Source organism: Mytilus californianus, unplaced genomic scaffold (assembly GCF_021869535.1).
Source record: "Mytilus californianus isolate M0D057914Y unplaced genomic scaffold, xbMytCali1.0.p SCAF_8, whole genome shotgun sequence".
Classification (NCBI taxonomy): Eukaryota; Metazoa; Mollusca; class Bivalvia; order Mytilida; family Mytilidae; genus Mytilus; species Mytilus californianus.
Genome location: NW_026262734.1, coordinates 71,345,755 through 71,369,241, shown reverse-complemented (window position 1 = coordinate 71,369,241; position 23,487 = coordinate 71,345,755). Strand labels below are relative to the sequence as shown.

General features: G+C 32.1%; 1 protein-coding gene across 1 annotated transcript in view; it reads right to left on the bottom strand.

Moving 5' to 3' along the window:
• LOC127712846 (DNA replication ATP-dependent helicase/nuclease DNA2-like) overlaps positions 1–23,487 on the bottom strand; it is a 257,582-nt gene that overhangs the window by 107,501 nt on the left and 126,594 nt on the right. Inside the window, exon 9 of the mRNA XM_052219453.1 lies at positions 21,251–21,303. Coding sequence (XP_052075413.1) covers positions 21,251–21,303 — 53 coding nt within the window. The remainder of the gene's footprint in view (positions 1–21,250; positions 21,304–23,487) is intronic.

Sequence of the window (23,487 nt, the reverse complement as noted above, 5' to 3'; positions counted from 1 at the left end):
GCGAAATATTTTTGGGTAAATTAGCAAAAATTTACGTGCCATCATCATTTTTCGCTTTGTCTGCAAGTATTATGGTCTGCGCAGCAAAAAGTATACCCTAGAGGGTGGGGCGATTACTTCGGTTTTCGGTTAAAATTGGGTACAGAAGTGCAGCTGCAATGTGAACCCCATTCATATATTAATGCATAAAATTTTCAGCCCACTCATATATGGGGGTGGTTCTGAGCACGAAAACACCTGAAATCAGATGCAGATTGACCTTACACTGAAACACTTTGTGATACACATTCCCTTGAGGTAATTTAACAACAGATTTTTACACGTCAAGAGCTTTTCCTTCCGGGGTACAGCAGCAATTCAACATGAAAAGGGTGGAGGGATTACCTCGGTTTTCAGTTAAAAATGGGTACAGAAGTGCGGCTGGAAAGTGACCCTCACCCATTCATATTAATGCATAAAATTTTCAGCCCACTCATATATAGGGGTGGTTCTGAGCACGGAAACACTTGAAATCAGGTGCGGCTCCAGGATTTGAGGGGGGCGCAAAAAATATTGTTCCACCGAGAGGAACGTGGTGCGAAATCCTTTTGGGTAAAAATGGCCAAAATTAAACCAGGGTTCTAATAGAATGGTGCAAACAAGATATTTCATCAACAAAAAAACATGTGATCAAAATTGGTAAATTAGCAACAAATGATTTAAGATTTCAGTTTAAAAAGGTGTAAACGAGATAATTTGCCAATTGGAGGGAGGTGGAAAAAAAAAATTGTGATTAAATTTTCGGAAAATCAAGATTTCTTACTCCATCTGTATTTAATCCAAACTGAAAATTGAGGTTTTTTTTTACTATTTCTTAAAACATTATAGGTTTGACAGCAATAAACCAAATACCAAATAACTTTGTAATTTGTAAAAACAGTATATAATATAGATAAAAGGCAAGTTTTATGACAATCAAAGTTGATTTGACAAAGTTATAGAAATTTTTAAAGGTGACCATCTGTATTTAATCCAAACTGAAAATTGTAGTATTTATTTACTATTTCTTAAAACATTATAAGTTTTACAGCAATAAACCAAATATCAATATAAAATAATGGGGAAAAAGGGAGAGGGGTCAACATTTTTCTAAAACTTTCAGGAGGGGTCACTCATTTTCTGCAGAAATGGAAAGGGAAGGTCAGGTGTCATATTGAGTGGTGGTATTTCGTCTGTGACACGCTTCAAAAAGATTTAAGATCTTAATATCGCCTTACACCAAAACTATATATCTTCAAATTATGAACCAAAGTATATTTCGCGGGTATTTTCTAGTAATTCTTATACAGGTAAAAACGATGATTAACATTTTTTCAACCTATAATATGAAATCAAACAGACCTAGAAAAACCCAAATGCACATGCTCGATATCTATTTATATTCATGTTTATATTGGGTTATATGACTGTCGGCAGTCTTCAGAGGTCATCTTGATGATTAATTAGATGGCGTGTAGACTAAACTACTCAGGAAATGCTGATACATATTATTGATTCCATGCATTGTTTATTGTTTATTTTAGAATTTTTGTAATTTGGATATATGTTTAAGTATGTTGTAAATCAAATATGAGAATTTGAGTAAAATCGGTGAACATAAATTTGACAGCTTATACTCTTTTAAGATTAGCTTCTGACTCTACTCATTAAATGCAAATGTTGGCAATACAGACCATGACACTGACACCATTGGCTCCATTGCTGATGATGGATTCTAGGATCGCTTTGTCTCTCTTTAATGAAATAAATGTTGCATGCTAGACAAAAATGACATCTACCTTTTGTTTACAAGAACCAGTAAATTTATATGATCTGTAATTTGGTATATACCGTTTATCTAAAAATTTACTGATGTAAAAATAGTAATTTAATCAATCCAAACACACAAGACATTAATATGCAATTTGCCATGCTTTACATATATGGTTTAGTATCTCTACTGTATTTTAGAGGTTTGGGGCAGATTACCAAGGCAAAAATTGGGTTAAAATTTTGCAAAAACAGTCTGTTTGCATTTGGAGTAGGTATAACAATAAGAAAATGTGTTATGATTGCAATGAGACAACTCTTCACAGGAGACCAAATGACATAGAAGTTAACAACTATAGGTCACCTAGCTTTCAACAATGAGTAAAACCCATATCGCATATTAACCTATAAAAGGCCCAGAAATGACGAATGTAAAACAATCCAAACAAGAAAACTAATGGCTTGATTTATGTAAAAAACAAATATGATATATAGCAACAAACAACAACCACTGAATTACTGACTTGGGACAGGCACATACAGAATGCGGTGGGGTTAAACATGTTTGCTAGTGTGAAACCCTCCACTAACCTGGGACAGTGTGTCACAGTATAAAGTAACAGTATAATAATATTACTCCCATAATGAGTCTACTAACGATTTCGTCAAAATTCAACTTACTTGTAGATCTGGTCTTACTGATTGTGTTTGCTTTTTAAATTATCTATCTTTAAAGGTTTGAAAGGTACATTTGTAATAGGCCAAACTAATTGGTAATAAATGGAGAATGTGTCCTTGGGACACAGATGATGCCCCCGCTTGCATATAACGTTATAAAGGGACACAACTAGAGAAGTGTAAAAGTGATGCCTACAAAGTTCGAAATTGATCTAGTTTTGTGGTAATAAGCATTGTGTATAAGTTACATAACATTTGGTTGAGGCATACTGAAGTTAAGAGAACGGAAACGAAAAATATAAAGGGGCATAACTCTACAACAGTAAAAGTGACGCCACCCAAATTCAAACTTGATCTGTGTTTTGTGGAAATAATAAGCATTGTGTATAAATTTCATAACATTTGGTTGAGGCAAACTAAAGTTAGAAAACAGAAACTAATTTTGGGATGTACAGAAGGAGGAGGGTAACAATTTATGCCCCCTCTGCTGTGGCAAATTTATAAATTTATTAAATTAATAGATTGGTCAACAACTCCAATCAGGAGTCGTTGGACAATTTCCGCCATGTTGACTTATTTGTAGATCTTGTCTTGCTGATCATTTTTGCTTATTCTCTATCTATTATAGTTTTCAAGTTAATAGGCTAAAATAAAAAAAAAATGGTTAAATTCATCATTTAAGGGTTATAACTCCTATTAGAAGTCTTTTGACAGTTTTGATTTAATGGATAATAAGTAGATCATTCTAAACATTTCTGTCCTGTCAGCTGTCAGATTTTCTCTATTTATAGTCGTTTTCAAGAAAATAGACAAAACTTGCATTTATCCCCTCTGTTTCTTTTTTCACAATGTCGGCCATGTTGGTAGCGGGCCCGACACATTTTTGAAAATAGATGATGATTGTGGCAAAGTTTGGCACAGTTATTTCAGAGGAGAAGGTTTTTGTATAATTAACAGACCACAATGATTGAAGCATAGTGGCGAGAAAAGCTCACTTGGCCCTTTGAAGCAGGCGACCTTTGAACAGCAATTGGGTGGACTGCAATTTATCTGATTTATATGGTAGTTGATATCTCTAAATGCAGCAAAGATTAACATTTTAAAAAAATCAGTGTAACACCATTGCCGTTCTTTTGCAATTCTCTTGAAAAATAATGAATACGACAATATTGTTTTACATGCAAATTTAACAGATCATGTTAAAAAATGTCAATAGTGGTTTTGAAATAAAGAACACAATCTAAATAATCCTCCATATTTTCTACAAAATTCAAACTGCCATGAAGGGATTCAGTTTATACAGAATACTAAAAACAAAAAATAAGAGAAAAGTCTATTTTATGATGTTTGTCTACAATTTAGCCATGTAATTCACTTGTAATTTTTAGTAGTTATAAAGATTTCCTGTATAGAAAATTAATCTCAGGGTCAAAATATGATATTGAAAACTTATACTTGGGTCAAATCTTTTTCATTAAATTTCAAACCTCCTAAGGCTAATGGAAAAATGAACCCCCCTGTATTAAATGCAATGAATATTATAATGTCAAATGTATAAAGGGTTGGGGAGGTGGGTCAATCTACCAAGGCTAATACAAAGTGTTAATAGATCTTTTCCAGCATATGCTGATTCCAGATACTTATTGGAGCATTATTGATTGACAATGTTGTTGAAACACCATGATAATTTGAAAAGATAATGAAATTTTGACATTTCCATGGAAGGGGATCAAAATATAGTGATTATGGGATCTTTTCCAGCATTTGATACTTCAGATACTTATTGGAGTATTTAAACTTTATCTTTATCTTTATTCATTTTTTTGGGGGAGGGGAGATTTTCCATGGTAAAGTGGAGGGGATGCAAAATACCATGGCTAAGAAAAAGATTTATGATATTTTTCCAACATATGTTTTTTTTTAATTCCAGATACTTAATATATGAGCATTATAACTATATAAAGTGATGATTTGAAATTTTCACATTTTAGAGCCAATTTTCCCGAAGCAAATAAAATGATAATATAATAAAATGCTTAGCCCAGTGCAGCCGGATATGACTGCAGAGTTTGAACCTTGAACAGTTGGGGCAAGTTTGGACACAATATTCAAGCTTGATACTGTCTGAATTTTGATTGTGATAAATTTCTGACACAAAATAAATGTGGTCAAAGATCTTAAAAATTTGAAATGGGACATTTGATTTACCTAGTATGGTCTGATATCCAAAATCTAACAACACGGTTAGATTCAGCATATAAAACTAGAGGCTCTAAAGAGCCTGTGTCGCTCACCTTGGTATATGTGCATATTAAACAAAGGACAAAGATGGATTCATGACAAAATTGTGTTTTGGTGATGGTGATGTGTTTGTAGATCTTATTTTACTGAACATTCTTGCTGCTTACAATTATCTCTATCTATAATGAACTTGGCCCAGTAGGTATAGTGGAAAATATTTTGTAAAAATTTACAAAAATTTACAAAATTTATGAAAAAATTGTAAAAAATTGACTATAAAGGGCAATAACTCCTTAAGGGGTCAATTGACAATTTTGGTCATGTTGACTTAATTGTAGATCTTACTTTGCTGAACATTATTGCTGTTTACAGTTTATCTCTATCTATAATAATATTCAAGATAATAACCAAAAACGACAAAATTTCATTAAAATTACCAATTCAGGGGCAGCAACCAAACAAAGATTTCCCTGATTGGTCTGAAAATTTCAGGGCAGATAGATCTTGACCTGATAAACAATTTTACCCATGTCAGATTTGCTCTAAATGCTTTGGTTTCAGAGATATGAGCCAAAAACTGCATTTTACCCTATGTACTATTTTTTAGCCATGTGGGCCATCTTAGTTCGTGGGCGGGGTCATCGGACACATTTTTTAAACTATATACCCTAATGATGATTGTGGACAAGTTTGGTTAAATTTGTCTTAGTAGTTTCAGAGGAGAAGATTTTTGTAAAAGATTACAAAAATTTACGAAAAATGGTTAAAAATTGATTATAAAGGGCAATAACTCCTTAAGGGGTCAACTGACCATTTTGGTCAAGTTGACTTAATTGTAGATCTTACTCTGCTGAACATTATTGCTGTTTACAGTTTATCTCTATCTATAATAATATTCAAGATAATAACCAAAAACGGCAAAATTTCCTTAAAATTACCAATTCAGGGGCAGCAACCGGGTTGTCAGATTCATCTGAAAATTTCAGGGCAGATAGATCTTGACCTGATAAACAATTTTACCCCATGTCAGATTTGCTCTAAATGCTTTGGTTTCAGAGATATAAGCCAAAATCTACATTTTACCCCTATATGTTCTATTTTTAGCCATGGCGGCCATCTTGGTTGGTTGACCGGATCACCGGACACATTTTTTAAACTAGATACCCCAATGATGATTGTGACTAAGTTTGGTTAAATTTGACCCAGTAGTTTCAGAGGAGAAGATTTTTGTAAAAGTTTACGGACGACGGACGACGGACGCAGGACGACGGATGCAAAGTGATGAGAAAAGCTCACTTGACCTTTCAGGTCAGGTGAGATAAAAAACACCAAAAATTTAGTTTTAGTTGAAATCAAAGAAAGTTTAATTTTGGACCCTTCAAACCTTAATATGGACTAATTTGAAAACAGGGCCCAAAATAAAAAAACTGAATGCACAATAAGATTCAGCATATATCATAGAGCCGCAATAATTCAGTTTTTGATGAAATCAAACAAAGTTTAATTTTGGACCCTTTGGACCTCAATGTAGACCAATTTAAAAATGGGGCCCAATATCCAAAATAGTAATACAAGGTTAGAACCCCCAAAAATTAAGGACTTTAAATTAATCCCATTGAAATTGGTTAAAAGATTTGTATTTATTTTCAATTGAAGATTTCTTGCTATTGCGCAATACTGTGCTGTTGCACAATACTTAGTTAATGTTATATAATATATAATAATTTACACACCCTGTTTGGTGTGTATCTCTTGCCATATCAATATTTGTTGCTTTTTTATATAAATCAGAAATAATCCAAAAAAAATCCCCCCCCCCCCCAAACTTTTTGAAACCCCCCCCTCCCCAATTTTTTTTGAAATTTTAAAGATTATTTTCTTTTCAGGAAAAATGTACAAATTCAGAGAGTTCCATAAATTTTAAATATATTTATGTGCAGTTCGCATATGATTTTTGAAGTATGTAATTATTTCTATTGTGTTTTCACAATAGTTGTAAACCGGTTTTGGCGGTCAGTATATAAAGAAAGGTTGCACGTGATTTAATTATCGAGGTTTGGGCAGTGACCATTGTCGTACGTTTCCTTAGTATTGAAGTCTAATTTTTATTAATAATTCTGTTTTAAGTGTATTGAAGATGTACACGCAAACGTATGTAATATATATATATAGGTAGAAGTTTTTTTTTTTTTTACAAAAATATTTGTATTCAAGTATTTATATAGTACAGTATTTAAATGTGTTGTATTTATTTTGTAGATTATTTTGTCACAGAACATGACATTTTTCAAGATTCTGCCAGGCAGTGTATCTTTTATGATGGACTTTATTATTGTAGCTTGATGGACTTTTAAGGCAGATAATATTGTATGAAAGAAATAAAATTTGAGATGGTCATTGCACCTAACTGTACCTAATCATGTATTTAGTTTTCTATTGTGTCTTTATTGTATAAAGGTACATATCTGAATGTGCTCAGATATGTATGCTACACAAAATCTAGAGAGATTTAACACATAAATACTTTATGTTCGTTTGAACATAGTGAATTTAGAACATAACACAAGTTATTGTCTGGAAACTAGAAAAATGCCTGTTTTTGGCCCCTTTTTTGCCCCTAATTTCTAAACGTTTGGGGCAATTACCCCCAAACTCAATCCCAGCCTTCCATTTGTTGTATGGAACCTTGTAGTACAATTTCAGAGAGATTCATACACTTAAACACAAGTTATTGTCTGGAAACTACAAAATGCTTGTTTTTGGCCCCTTTTTTGCCCATAATTCCTAAACTGTTGGTACCATAACCCCCAAAATCAATCCCAACCTTCCTTTTGTGGTATTGAACCTTCTGGTAAAATTTCATAGAGATCCATTAACTAAAACTAAAGTTATTGTCCGCAAACCAAATGTGTCTTCGGACGATAACGACGACATGATAGCATTATACAATGCAAATTTTTTGCGGTCGTATAAAAATAAGGAGATGTGGTATGATTGCCAATGAGACAACTATCCACCAAAGTTCAAATAAAGTGGATGTAAGCAATTACAGGCAACCGTACAGCCTTCAACAATGAGAAATACCCATACGGTATAGTCGGCTATAAAAGGCCACGACATGAAAAATATGAAACAATTCAATTGAGAAAACTAACGGCCTTATTTATAACAAAACAATAAACGAAAAACAAATATGACAGACATGAACCAACGACAACCACTGAACTACAGACTCCTGACTTGGGACAGGCACATAATGAATGTGGCTGGGTTAAACATGTTTGTGAGCGCTCAACCCTCCCCTAACCCTAATCTTCTTCAATTATCTAGATCTGTAAAGTATAGCAACTTTTATTAAAAATACTAGAAAGTAACCCACCTAAGTGCTAGCACCAAAGTCACTAATTGATTGGGGATGAGATAAAGGTGGCAACAAAATATAATTCTGACGTAATCCTTATATATATTTAACCTGATTTTTTTACAATCCAATAAAATACCACAAAGATGGTTAAATGCTTTAGAGACATAACTTTTGACAGTTAATTAAGGAATCAACCCAAGTAACAAATGAATCAAAAACTTTGATTAAACATGCTCAAAGATTTTCATGTTTCTAAATATTCTATTAGTCATCATTATCCAATTTGTATGACAAGACAAGAGAAATTTTAAGACTTTCAATAAGAAAATATTTTTAAAAGATTTAAAACTTGTACCTTTTCAAAAGATTGAATTTGAAAATGACCCATCTGTTTGTATTTAAATGTGGTACAACATTTTTAAACAAACATGCCTTAACTGTGACAGAGATTCAAGAAAGACAGACAACCAGAATGGTACAATAAAGAAAGGAGAAGGAGCATTAAGGCCTGGTTTTAGCTAATTTAGCACAAGAATTTAAATTTTTTCAGAACTATTTCAAATGCGCACATAATGTTAGGAAAAAAATCAAGATACATACATGAATTACATAATATATTTGATGTTATGACATCAAAATTATGTTATAATAATTGCACCATTTTCATGATAAGAAAGAAAACTGCTGAGTTTATGCAGTTTTTCATCATTGTTTGCCTTGTGGAAACATCATGCACAGGCAAGAAACAAGAAAATAATTTAAGAGAAGCTTTATTATAACTATTGACATATTCTCACCAAACATAAAGTTGTTTCTTGGGTGCACACATACTTTTCCGATCTAACATATGCTTAAAAGTTGACGTAAAACAAGGGAAAATCAAGAAATTTTACAAAATATACAAATTTTGTCATGATTTGTTGCTATGGTAACTCGTTTAATGAGAATTTTTTTTTTTTTTTTTGAACACCTTGTACCTTAATGTAGGTAGGACAAATTTAAGAATATGTATGGTGACTTTTCAATTTGCTCTAATATTTGGGCCAAATAATGGCCTTTATGCCCCTACTCCTTTCATATGCAAGCAAAATGAGAGATAGATATAATTCACTGGGAATGTAGGCAGAATATAGATTCTGGAGAAACAGAACAAAACAAATCATTGATGCATCTAAACAAAATATTATAATGATATGATAAAAGACTAAAAAGATCCTAAAACACTATGGAAATGTATTCAGTCTAAATCCATCTAATCAATAAATACCACATAACAGGCTATTATTTGAACTTGGAATTATTTTTAATTATGGAATTTGCATTATTTCTTGTGCTTGAAATTTTTAATGAATTCCATGTTTATTCTGTATTATAATGTTCTGTGCCGCGCACAACACTTTCTATTACAAAGAAGATAGCACATTTTCAATAGAATGTACTGTGCCGCGCACAACACTATCTATACAAAATACATTGTGTGGAAAGTGTGATGCACCGCTCAAAACATAATAATACTTAACAAACATGGAATTTATCAAAAATTTCAAACACATGAAATTATGCAAATTCCATAATTAAAAATAATTCCAAGTTCAAATAATAGCCTGTTACATGAGCTTTTTACAACTGGAGACCATAAAACTATAGATCATATACATTCAATAATTACTTTACCTCATGTGTTAAGAAATTAAGGTATAGCAGGCACCAAGCAACTAAAAATTCAATACTCTGACAAACTATGTGCAAATGAAATTTTTGCTAAAAGTCACAATAAATTCGTCATTTCCCAAGTAGAAGTTACAGGACTATTTGATGAAATAATCAAATTAAAGGTGGGACATCTTTTGGTTCTGACAATATAGGTCCAAAGATTTTAAAACTGACTACTCCTTTCATAGCATCTTCCTTAACATATATTTTCAATTGCATGATTGATACTGCTTTTAATCCATGTGTTTTTAAAAATGCCAAGGTGGCTATTTTCAAAACAGGTGCAAAAATGTTGTTATCAATTGCAGACCAATATCTGTTCTTACAACATTATCAAAATTAATAGAGAGACATGTATATGTAAGATTTTTAACTAAGTTTCAAATTTTACACTTTTCCTAGTCTGGTTGTGACTTAACCATTCACGTCAAACTGCACTCATTAATATCATTGATAAATGGCTACATAAAATGAAGAATGGAAATATCAATTTGGCAGTTCTCCTGGATTTATAAATAAAGCTTTTTATGTTGTTGATCATGAAATGTTATGCAAAAAACTTTAAAATTTATGGCTTACATGACTAAACAATAGTTTCTTAAATCATATCTGAAAAAAAGAAATCAGCAAGTCCTTTTCAGTAATCAAATTTTGATAAATTTATAAATTTCGGTATTCCACAGGGCTCAATACTTGGTCCAATGTTTTTTTTTGTGTGTGTGTACATAAATGACCTTCCATCATATATTTAACACTGCAATACTTGTATGCAGATGACACAACTATGCATATGAAAGAGTATTGCTGATATGCAATTAAAAGTACAAGATGATCTGCAATGTGTTGAAAAATGGTGTCATGAAAATAATATGTTCATTAATTCTGATAAAACTAAGTGTATGGTTATAGGTACAAGGCAAAGACTTTGTTTCAAACAAGCAGAACCAGTATTAACTATTGAGAATAATACATGTATTCTTTAAAAATCATCAATTGAAAAACTTTTAGGTTTTAGAATTGACTCTAATCTATCATAGACAGGCCATGAACATCAGTATCATCTAGACTCGATTTACTCTATAAGATTAAGAAATTTCAAAATATTGTTTCAAGAAAAATATTGGTAATAATATTCTCCCACTGATAGATTATTGTTGTATTATTTGGAGTGGTTGTGCTATAAATGAGCTAGGAAGAATAACCAAATTGCAGAAAAGGACAATTAACAAGAGTAATTTCAGAAGTTGGTCCACTTTAAGCATATCAGCACCACTTTTTAAACAGCTTGATTGGATGGCGACAGTAGAGAACAGAATCTCATACCATAAACCTGTTTTGATGCATAAATTTGACTTAGTCATATTTAACGAGTTTCTTGTAATTTTAATGTTATCCAAATTATTGAAACAAGGCATGCTTATATACTAAACTAAGTCCTGCATGCACGTTTTTTATATTTATTAGGAATCTATAACGTATTATCAACAAATAATATTTCATTCAGTGATTATTGATCACAAGCTAATAACTTTCTAGTTTGTTGCCGAAGTTTACTGGATTGCGACATTGATAAACAATCAACACAGAGCATGTGATAAATAAGTGAATTGATAGAGTCATGATATTTTTTTTAATATATTTTCCATGCATTCCAATTTGTTAATTAAACTTTTCCTTGACAGTTGTTAAATGATTTGTCGTATTAAATTTGTTCCTTAAGAATCAGTTATTAGGCCAACTAAAATTAATTAGTAGATTTTCATCCAGATTTTGGAAAGAAATGGAGCAGTGGGAGGATTTTATTTTTTTATTTTTATTTCCCTTTGTATTGTGTTCTTCGTATGCAAGGGTAATAACAAGCTTATATCATGTATATATAAGGAATTTTACTCATTCGGCCATAACTGATCGCACAAGTTCGTTATTCCAGTCATGTTTTTTGTACCATCATTCACAGTCCAAATTTCCTGACACAAAGTCATTGTATGAATAGAAAAATTCACAGTTTTCTAATCACTGAAATTTGTGACATGCTGCAATTTACATACTTGGACATCGCCTATTACTCGTAATGCGAATTTTTCATGCCTTTCTGGTAATCAATCTCTATTCTCGAAAGAAAATGTTTGCATCATAGAGTAGCAGAATATGTTGACTTAATTATTTTGGTTAAAATTCTGGAAGGAATACGAAAACCGAATTTTGCAACAGGAAGTTTTGATTGAAACGAAATTAGCAGCGGCTAGCGCTAACTGAATTGAGCATTCTTTCATCATGGTTTTTCCCTCGCACTTGCCCTGTTCTAATGAGTGGTTAGACTCTTAGTTAAGGTCACTGCATATGGGAAAATATCGGCGAATAAATGTACAGGAGGACAATAATTCAATAGCAAAACATATGAAGATTTTGATAAAATAAGGGATTTTCTTTTACAAGAAAGTTCATGTACCCTTTTTTTTTTTATAGTAAAATGTAGCCATTCAAGTATAAAAAACATATTCAATTTTTTTTTTCAAAATTTGAAGTATCATGACTTAAAGGATGTTCTCTCCTCTGTTTCAAAATAACAAAATTTTTAAAAGAATGTTATAAATTGATAGGTATATAAATATCGGAACTTAAAAAGCAGAAAAAAATGAAAGGTCTGTGTCCTTGTTTTTGAGATATAATCAATTGAAAATTCGGCAGGAAACGATCCTCTCTAGATATTTCATGATTTATCATTGGCACTTTTTTTCTTTCAAAAACTATGAAAAAACAAGAGTGCACACGCTGAAATGTCTCACCTGCTTTACTGATCATTGATTTTATGTTGATAGTCCTAAATATAAAGCTTTACTACAAGTATCACATAAACTTAACATGATCCAAGAAAATGAGGCCAAGGTCAGATAAACCAAACCGGAAATACATGTACACCTTACAATCATTCCTTACACAAAATATAGTGGACCTATTGCTTATAGTTTTTAAGAAACAAACTTAACCATGAAAATTTAACATTGACCAATGAACCATGAAAATGAGGTCAAGGTAAGATGATACCTGCCAGACAGACATGTACACCTTACAATCATTCCATACACCAAATATTGTTGACCTATGGCTTATAGTTTAAGAAAAACAGACCAAAACACAAAAACTTAACACTGAGCAATGCCCAAGAGAAAATGAAAACGGGATCTATCGGGATCCCAGTCAAATCCCGGTAAAATTAGCGGGATAAGCCGGGATGGGCCTCAGAAGTCGGGATTCCATTCGGGATAAATATCTGAAACTGGGATCCCATTCGGGATATATGTCTGAAACTGGGATCCCATTGGGATATCTGTCTCAAGCTGGGATCCAATCCCAGTTGAAGCAAGATAAATATACGAAACTGGGATCCCATTGGGATAACTGTCTGAAACCGGGATCCCATCTTACTTTAAACAGGGAAACATAAACCATAATTTTGTGTGGAATTTAAAAAAAATTATCCTGGAAATGTAAAATATATCCTGGTTATAGATTTCTGTGAAAAACCTAAATTTTGTAAATTTTCCTTTTTAAATCAATATATCTTGAATGACCCCACTTAAAACTGGTGCTTTGAAAAATTGGATGCCCTTTTTTAAATGCCTCTCCCCCACTTATTGCTTCTAAAAATAAAAGTTGTCCTCTGTCAATGTAAATTTGAATTATTATTTGAATGCACTTGATAGATCAATTAATGGAAGTAAAGATGAAAAAAATAATTTTCAAAATATTTATATTTGAAGTGTTTTCAGGTTAAAAATAATTAAAAGTAATATTCTGATATGCATTTGCATTCAATTTGTTTTATTTTTTTTTTTTTAGAAAAAAAACCAATAAATTTAAGGAATATATTGTGAAAAGGTGATAAAAAAGGGGAAGTAACTGAAACATTTTTGAAATACACAAATTATTTATGACATAAAGCAAAGGTTATTTGTGTTAATTAACAATGTGTTTGACACCAAAGCTGTCAGGTGAAGCCCTGCACTTAATGGGTCACTTAATTTGACAGTTTACACAGCTAGCTGAACTTCTGTTGATGGAAGAATTACAAATTTTAGTTTGACAGTATTTCAAAGTCAGAAAAATGCCGAGATTTTCGCGATAAAAACGAAAGGGCGCCCGAGTAACGCCAACGGCTGTTTTGCCAGACAAGCTGGATCGTTTCTGATTTTCTACCTGTTGTCCGGCATTTAAATAACATAGAAAAATTATCAGATCAATGATAGGCGAACGATCGACATCGTAAAACCTTGGTTCTCAACTTATGTAAACAAGTCATGACCACGTGGTTTTTAGTAATTGTACTGAACAGTCCGACCCTAGAAAACACCGTCCTAGATAATGCGGCCACTAGTTCATCCGCATGCACCCTGTGCCGATTAAATTAAAGGTTGTTTTTTTTCTTATTTTTAAAAACTGGCCAGTAATAAATACTTTTATACGACACCCTTGATTTATTTGTATAATACCGTTACGGGGACGGATCAACTTCTGGCCGATATAATATGGGGCGAGATTGTCACCTCGACGTTAGAGTACTCAATAAAAACGTCATCAAAATGTGATTACGCTGTAGCAAAATAGAAGATTCCATGTGATGGTGAAGATGTTTTCAGATAAGTGCATTAAAAATTTAATTTAACATGTGTATATAATGAGATTATAAAATATAATTTATTGAGGAACTATGATTTTTTTATGGTTTTTTTTTTAGCAAATCAACATCAGAAAATCTGAAAGCATAAACCTAGCTGGGAACATGCAGATATATCTAATATATATATGTTCCTGCATAAACTGAAAAATATATTTATTTTTAACAACATTGAATAATCTTGTTGTCACATAACAGGCATAACTGGTAGATATGTAAAAATTTAATTGAATTGTGTGAATGGTTATTTGGTGAAAATAATAAGTCGCTAGTTTTTTATCTTCAGGGGATAAAAAAAGAGGGAGGGTAATTAATTTGATTCCAACTGGCTTCCAATGTATACTGTATAAACATGCAATAATATTTCTATTGAATTTATTGCTTCAAAATGTCTAGAACAATTGATTCTTTGTGGATTTTTTTGATACTTTTAGGGGATTAAATGATTAAGTGGAGCTGCCAATTTTGAAAGTAAACGGATTGCATGCAGATACCAGTTACCTTTACTCAGCAATACTAGTTGGAAGTACGGAGACAGCAAATTTAATTACAGAAAGGAGGAGAACTTCACATGTATCCTTTATATCTGACACACATTTTTAATATTATAATATTTGAAACTGAACAGCGAGCATCATTAAGCCATGGTGAAAACTGCGTATCTAAATACAATTAAGACAATGAAATGCTTGAAGGTGTTAGTGAACATGGGGAGGAGGGGTGGGGTGAGTACCATATTTAATTAATGGGTAATTTAACAATATAAGCAGCCATTAAAAATGGCAAACAAGTTTGCTAGTAGTACTAGTATCTATAATTTTGATGGAAGTTTAAGGATCTGACATTAAATACAAGTACATTTTTTTTGAATGGGAACTTGACAGCCATTGAAATAAGATATTAAACATGGCCAATACAATGTAATTCATGCCGCAATGTTTATATATACGTGACAGATTTGATACAACAAGGGCAATATTCATCTACCTTATAATGAGTAATAAATGTGTATATTCCCTCAGAAAATGCAAAATCGTAGCATTTCGGGAATCCCGCCAAAAGTCCGGGATTCCCGATGTAAATCCCAGTGGAAATATACTGGGATCCCAGTATATTTCCACTGGGATAAAATTTCGGGAATCCCGCCAAAAGTCCGGGATTCCCGATGTAAATCCCAGTGGAAATATACTGGAATCCCAGTATATTTCCACTGGGATAAAATTTCGGGATTCCCGCTAAAAGAGCGGGATCCCAATCAGAATCCCAGTATATTCCAATCAAAATCCCACAATATCCCAGTGGGATCCCAGTATATTTCAACCGGGATTTACATCGGAATTCCCGGACTTTTGGCGGGATTCCCGAGATTTTATCCCGGTGGAATTAGGTGGGATCCCACTTGGAATCCCATCAAAATTCCAGCTGGGATTTCAGTGGGATTCCAGATTTATTTTCTCTTGGGTGAACCATGAAAATGAGGTCAAGGTCAAATAAAACCTGCCAGACTGACAAGTACATCGTTAAATATTTCCATACACCAAATATAGTTGACCTATTGCATATAGTATTAGAAAAACAGACCAAAAAACAAAAACTTAACTGTAACCACTGAATCATTAAAATGAGGTCAAGGTCAAATGACACCTGCGAGGTGGACATGTACACCTTACAATCATTCCATACACCAAATATAGTTGACCTATTGCTTATAGTTTAAGAAAAACAGACAAAAACACAAAACTAACACTGAGCAATGAACCGTGAAAATGAGGTCAAGGTCAAATAAAACCTGCCAGACTGACATGTACATCGTAAAATATTTCCATACACCAAATATAGTTGACCTATTGCATATAGTATTAGAATAAATGACCAGAACACAAAAACTTAACCCTGAGCAATGAACCATGAAAATGAGGTCAAGGTCAAATAAAACTTGCCAGACTGACAAGTACATCTTAAAATATTTCCATACACCAAATATAGTTGACCTATTGCATATAGTATTAGAAAAAGACCAAAACACAAAAACTTAACCTTGTTCACTGATCCATGAATTGAGGTCGTGGTCAGATGAAAACTGTCTGACAGGCATGAGGACCTTGCAAGGTATGCACATACTAAATATAGTTATCTTATTACTCATAATAATAGAGAAATTAACATTATATAAAATGTTATCTTTTTTTTCAAGTAGTCACTGAACCATGAAAATGAGGTGGGCAATGGACATATGACAGACGGAAACTTCATAACATAAGGCATCTATATACAAAGTATGAAGCATCCAGGTCTACCACCTTCTAAAATATAAATCTTATAAATAGTTAGTTAACGCTGCTGCTCCTGCCAGATCACTATCCCTACGTCGAGCTTTCTGTGACAGAAGTCGCAGGCTCGACAATAAAACTTCTTAAGTTAAGATTTGTTCCGAACGGACAGATTTTTCTACATGTCCTACGATAAATTAGTACTACGATTGGATATCTTAACTTAAGTGGTTTTATGCATATCAGCCTTGGACATTAAGCAGCCATCCATCATCATCATCTTATTCTGTTTACCGTAGAAACTCGCCTATTAGTCGGAAAATTGGGAGTAAAATTCCTAATCCAGAGAGGGGTACCGACTAATAGACCAGTTCCAGCGACCAGAGGAAAAATCCAAGCTGGAGAAAAGTGGTCAGGAGTGAATTTCCTGGTCAAAACTACGTTGGTGATTGCCAAACCTACATAAATCCCGAAATAAAAAGTTTTTGTTGAAAATAAATGACTACAATACTGTCTTTGTGTTTTATTTGTTCTTTGTAAACTTTTTTCTGTCAATTCGTGTTGAATTTCCGACTGTTTCCGGTTTGTGTATTGATTTTCATGGTCAAATGGTTTGTGCATAAACCCAAAAGAAAGAGCCAAGAACCAAAAATGAAAACGAGATAACAATGTACCAACTATGTAAAAGGATGTTTTCAGCGGAGTTATTGTGTCATTATTGTGATATCATGATATCAATTCAATACTTATAAATCATACAATAATCAAAAATAATTTTAGGATTCATTCCCAAGATCAAAATATTATTCATTATTAAGATGTCTCAGGTAAACACAAAAATTACAAAATTGATTGACAAGCCAATCTAATCCATTGATAACCCCTAATTAAGAGACAAAAGGTTGTATTCACTAAAGGTGTGAAAAATATCAGTGATAGGTGAACAGATGACACTAATGAGTTGGGGTTATTTTAATTTAGAATATAGCAAAGTACTCTCGACCAATGAAATTGTAGGATTGGATGCCTCTTAATTGTGAAGAATGAATGTAAATCATGTTCTTAGTAGGGGATTATCCTATAATTTGGGTCTATTTACAGTTCAAAACAAAGAGTTTCTATAAATGAGTTACAACTGCCCCGAAGCACATTTATCAGATTGAAAGGATTTATCACACAGTGATTGAAACTGACTAAAAGTTGAATTGTGAAACAAACAAAAATCTCAAAATAAGTTGAAGTTTACTGGTGCAGTAAAATTGGTACCGTGAATTTTATTATGAAAATATTAATAACTTCAAATTACTATAAAATTAAACAATACCAAAGCAATGCAAAAAAAAAGAAAAAAATCTTTCAGATAAAAAATAACCTAAATCTTTGTCTTACCAAAACTTTGATTACTTGATCAGCGGTTGGGGAGAATAGTTATTTCCAATATATGTATTCCGATAAAAAAAAACAGAAATTTAATTTTGAACATATTAAAAACTTTTAAGGGTATTATTTTTGAACATTTCCCTGACATAATGAAACAGTATTTGATGTAAAAAGCCGGACCAAATTATTGGCTGTGAAATAAAATTTAGTTGTAACTCAAATGTATTAATTGATTTAAACTGTAAATAAAAAAAGGATAATTCCTCACTGAAATATTACATGATTTACATTCATACTCACAATCAGGAAACATACAATTCCTACCTTTTCTTTCTACTGTTGTGTCATCTAATATCTATAACGCATTTTTTTTAAAAATATTTCTCAAATGATAAGAAAGTCCTCACATCACTAAAACTAATCCATAAATGACATACCGAAAAAGGAAGTCATGCATCAATTATAAACATTGCACTGACAATGAAACTAATTCTTGAATAGATCATTTGAGCCTTGAGCACTTTACTATATTCTAAGTTTGTAAGAGAATGATAATCCCTTACTTCATGATAAGTACTCGCTAACGCTCGTACTTATTCATGAAGAAAGGGATTATCATTCTCTTACATATACATAAAGTTGATTAGCTTCACTTAATTTTTTTAATCCTTTAATCATTACAATATAATAAGAATTATGAAGTGTACATGCTCATTTAACACTGAGTTATGTGTGCTGTGAAAAATATTGATTGACTTTTAATTTTTTCAGGTTCATATTGGTTTATGTTCGCTTTTCTCAAACACTAGGTTGTTAGTCATACCCTACAAAATCACACATGGCTAATCAAACAGTGGACAAAACAACAGGAATGAATACATCTTTATTATTAACAGCAATATAAATTATCATAATCAACATCAACTAAATTCAAACCAAACAAACATTCATGCAGAAAATGAATATAATTCCTGGATTTGCATTGGTTTTACCGGCGTTCAGTAACTGTCAGCTGCAAAAAAAATGTCAAAATTTTGTCCGACTTATACGAGGGTCAAGACTAAATAAATCCTTAGAATTTGGAGCTGAAAAGGGCAACCTACTAATAGTCGGATCGACTAATAGGCGAGTTCCTACGGTAGGTCAATTTTAGTCAAATAACTCCTAATGTTGCAATGTATTTACACATACTTGACTTTCAAATGTTAAGCTTAGAGCGTTCTGATTAAAGTAAATTAATGCAGTTAAAAGAACAAGAGTTCCAATGTCCCCCGCTCTACACATATTTTATCTGTCCAAGGACAATAACAAACAAAATCTTTTTCACATTTTTTTGTTCTTTAAAATTTTATAAATATCTTAAAAGAGAAATGAAGGCTTGAAAGCAAATGCAATGCAATTTCCATATAATTAATATTTATAAGGGGCATAACTCTTTTTAAAATATTTGATCAGCACCGATTTTCTTACTGCCTGAGTGTCCAAGACCTTTGAAATAAATTTGATAAAAATCTGGCCAAAATTGTACACGTGAGAGCGCTTACAATGCAATTTTCCATACAATTAACATTTTCAAGGGCATAACTATTTTGGAAATAATTGATCAGCACTGATTTTCAAGCTCATCCAAGACATTGTTGATATTAATCGATGATGAAAGTTTCTTAAAAATCAGGCAAGAATTGTACACATGAGAACGCTAACAAGACAGCTAGGACCCACAGACAAACCAACAAAAACAGACCGACGCCTGGTATTTCTATGTCCCCTGCAATGCCTCATACAGGGGACAAAAAGTTCTTAGGATGCACAAAATTTATGAATAATTTATTTCATTTACTGGCAGTTGGTCAATACCACAGGTTTTAGACTGTTTGTCCCGAAGTGTATTATCTGATAAGGGTCACTGCCTCCATACCTTCATGATTTATAGCATAGACTCATTTAATAAACAACTGTGCCATGAGCGCATGATACGCCCGTCGTCTTGTGTGTGAATTTTTATGCAATAAGCATAAATAGTTTCTGACATACGGCGTGACATGCGAAAACCCCCCTTTTTTTTTTTACAAAAAACTCAATATCTTTAAAATAAAATTTTCAATCAAAACCAAAAAGTATACAGATCTTTAGATTAATATAACTAAGAAGTGTGTAAAATTTTAAGCAATAATCATAAATCGTTTTTGAGATACGGCGCGACATGTGAAAAACCCCTCCCCCTTTTTTTACAAAATACTCAATATCTCTTAAATAAAATTTTGAATCATCACCAAAAAGTATACAGATCTTAAGATTAATATAACTAAGAAGTGTGTAAAGTTTTAAGCAATAATCATAAATTGTTTTTGAGATACGGCACGACATGTGAAAAAAAACACACACCTGTTTTAGTTACTAAGTCCCGTAACTCAAAAAGTTTTAATCTTATTATCACCAAAAAGTATACAGATCGTTTGACCATCATAAGAAACAACTATGTTAAGTTTCATGAAATTTGGATAAGTCATTCTCAAGTTACGGTGCGACATGTTTACGCCGGACAGACAGACAGACAGACGGACGGACGCCGGACATTTGTAAAACATAATACGTCCCGTCAAAAATTTGACGGGCGTATAAAAATTACAACATGGTAAAGATATAGCTAAAAAGTTCTGGAGAGAACACTGTAAAATACCTGTGTGACTCTATAAATCTTTTTTTAAATTCATGTTAAATGAGCTGCGTTGGATAGAAATCAACATTATGCAAGTGCACGTATACATGTAAATGTATGAGACTTTGGTTAATTTTGAAACATTCAAATACGAAATGAAAGATGAATTTTGGTCTGTTTAGTAGGGTTCTTATAACAATTCAATTTTCAAACAGTTACAGACTTTCCGTATAGATTTGTCAACCAGAAATAGGTTAACAGATATTCATTTGCATACGGTCGATTTCTATCCGCCCAGCTCAAATATTTAACCACTTCAAACCAGATAAAACATTCGTATTTCAGAACATTCCTTATTTGTTTGTATTCTAAAAGTCAAATCAATTTTTCAATCATATTTAAATCAAAATTGTCTTCCTCTCAAAATCCAGTTACACACCACAAGTAAAAATAATAAATAACTAATAAATAATTTCAATTACCTTTAACACAGCTGTCTTCTGTGGTTTATTTAGAGACTTGAATATTCCTTTTACTATAAAAAATTGCAAAAAATATCATTAAAACTATGCAGATCTCTATAATTTTACACTCATTGAAACATTGATGCATAGCTAATATACAAAAAGCAACCAAAAATGTTTACTCCATTTTGGTTGTGAAATGTGTGTTGTAAATATAGATTCCACCACTGAAACAAGTGTGTTACGATCTTTCTCCACTCGATTACAGTTAAATTTTAATATTTTAAGCGCTAGATTTGCCGAGCTTTTTTAAATAATCAAAATTTAACTGTTGAGAGTAGAGAAATGTCATAATACACGAGTTATAGTGATGGAATGTGTTTCTCTAATGATTTTTATCCTTAATTCAAAAGATTTGCAGAAAGTTGTTTTATTTATATGTGACCTCATCAGAAATGGTCGCCTTTTTTCATGACGTCACAAAAGGAAATTCAGAAGAAACCAAGAAAATTTGACGTCATAATTAAATTTCGACCAATCATTTGCCGAGAACAGTTATTTCACTAAAAAGGAGAACAATTTTTTCACAATCAGTTGGGAAATGTGAAAATAGTGGAAAAATTAGAGAAAGATATTTTTCATATACCAACCATGTACAGATAGAGTACATATTTTTAGTGTTTAACAGAAAAGTTAATCAAACCATATCTTATATTTTTATTAAGACAAAGTTCCAGGAACATACATGGCATATGGAATATATGTATCTCCCAGAGTTTGACTTTTACTTTTTATATAAAAATAAGGAGATGTCGGTATGATTGCCATTGAGACAACTATCCACCACAGTTCCATTAGTGGATGTAAGCATATCTACTTGTCAGAGAGGTAAAACCACTTGCTTAAATTTTGATTTCCTTGGCAAATAAATTACATCTGAAATTTTCATTGTGGATCCAATATTGATCTGAGTCTATAATTGGATCATATCACCATGTGTACAGTTAGCGAATATTGACAATTTTTTAATCAATATTTTTGGGAGAGAGATTGTGTTTCAGAAATATGTATATTTTAATTTTTTTCTTTGAATACAGCGGTTAACAAATATATCTTACACCAGGAAATAATTCTGGATATTAGATTTTACATAGCTATCAAATTTCCTAAAGATCCGAGCACCATGATTTTTTTATGCATTTTGGAGAACATTTCAAAAAATGGTGACTGACAAATAAATTTGACCTCAAGGAATCAATCAATAATAGCCTAGTATACCTATATATCTTTTGAGCAAGCAACAATCAAACATATATACCTATATCTAACATGACAATCTTCAAACGCTTTGAGTACACATCCATGGTAAAATATAAATATATTGTATGTCAGCTGATCGGCAACGTCATGATTTGTTTGGGCTGTTTCGATCATACTCCCACATAATATGCTTTTTTATGAATGATCTACCCGATGTCAATCGGTGTAAATGACCTTATTGAACGATGACATAAGAATATAAGCATTTTATGGGAAAATGCACGGTTGTGAAACTGAAAGTCATCAAAACAAGGAAACATAAACAAACGATGATAAAATTTGTTAAAAGCCAATTTTTTAACATAAGTAAGACTATCATTTAAATTCATCCAAACCTATCTAAGTAATTCATGTGGGCTTGAATTCATACTGATTTTACCACGGGTTTGCACTTTAGGCCAACTCATGGTAAAATCAATATAAATTCAAGCCCCCATGAATTATTTCTTAAGTATTTATTTGTGACGAAAAAAAACAAAATATTTTAAACAAAAAATACTTTTTAACCACATTTTTTTCTTTTTTTCAAATTTTCCAAGAAATAATACGCATATCTACAAATTAAGCACAACTGTGTTTCAGTTCTACTCATACATTATTATTGGAGATTTTGTGTTAACAAAATGTATTTTTCAAAATTTTAAGTAATTGCATGGATGCCTTATGGCTACAGACAATGGAAGCTTAAGACAATGACAACACATCATTTTACGACTTAAAAAGTATATAACAGCCGCATAAAAACATTTTAAAAGCAAATAACCTGTATATCAATTTCATCTAATCCTATGACAAATGTTCAATTTCGCTAAGATGCATACTTTCGTATGCATTTTTCAATCAATATCTGAGAGCTTGTTCATAAGGACATAGACACAATGGATACTACAATATAAACTTCATTTCTGACGCATAAAATTTATAACGGGTTGTTT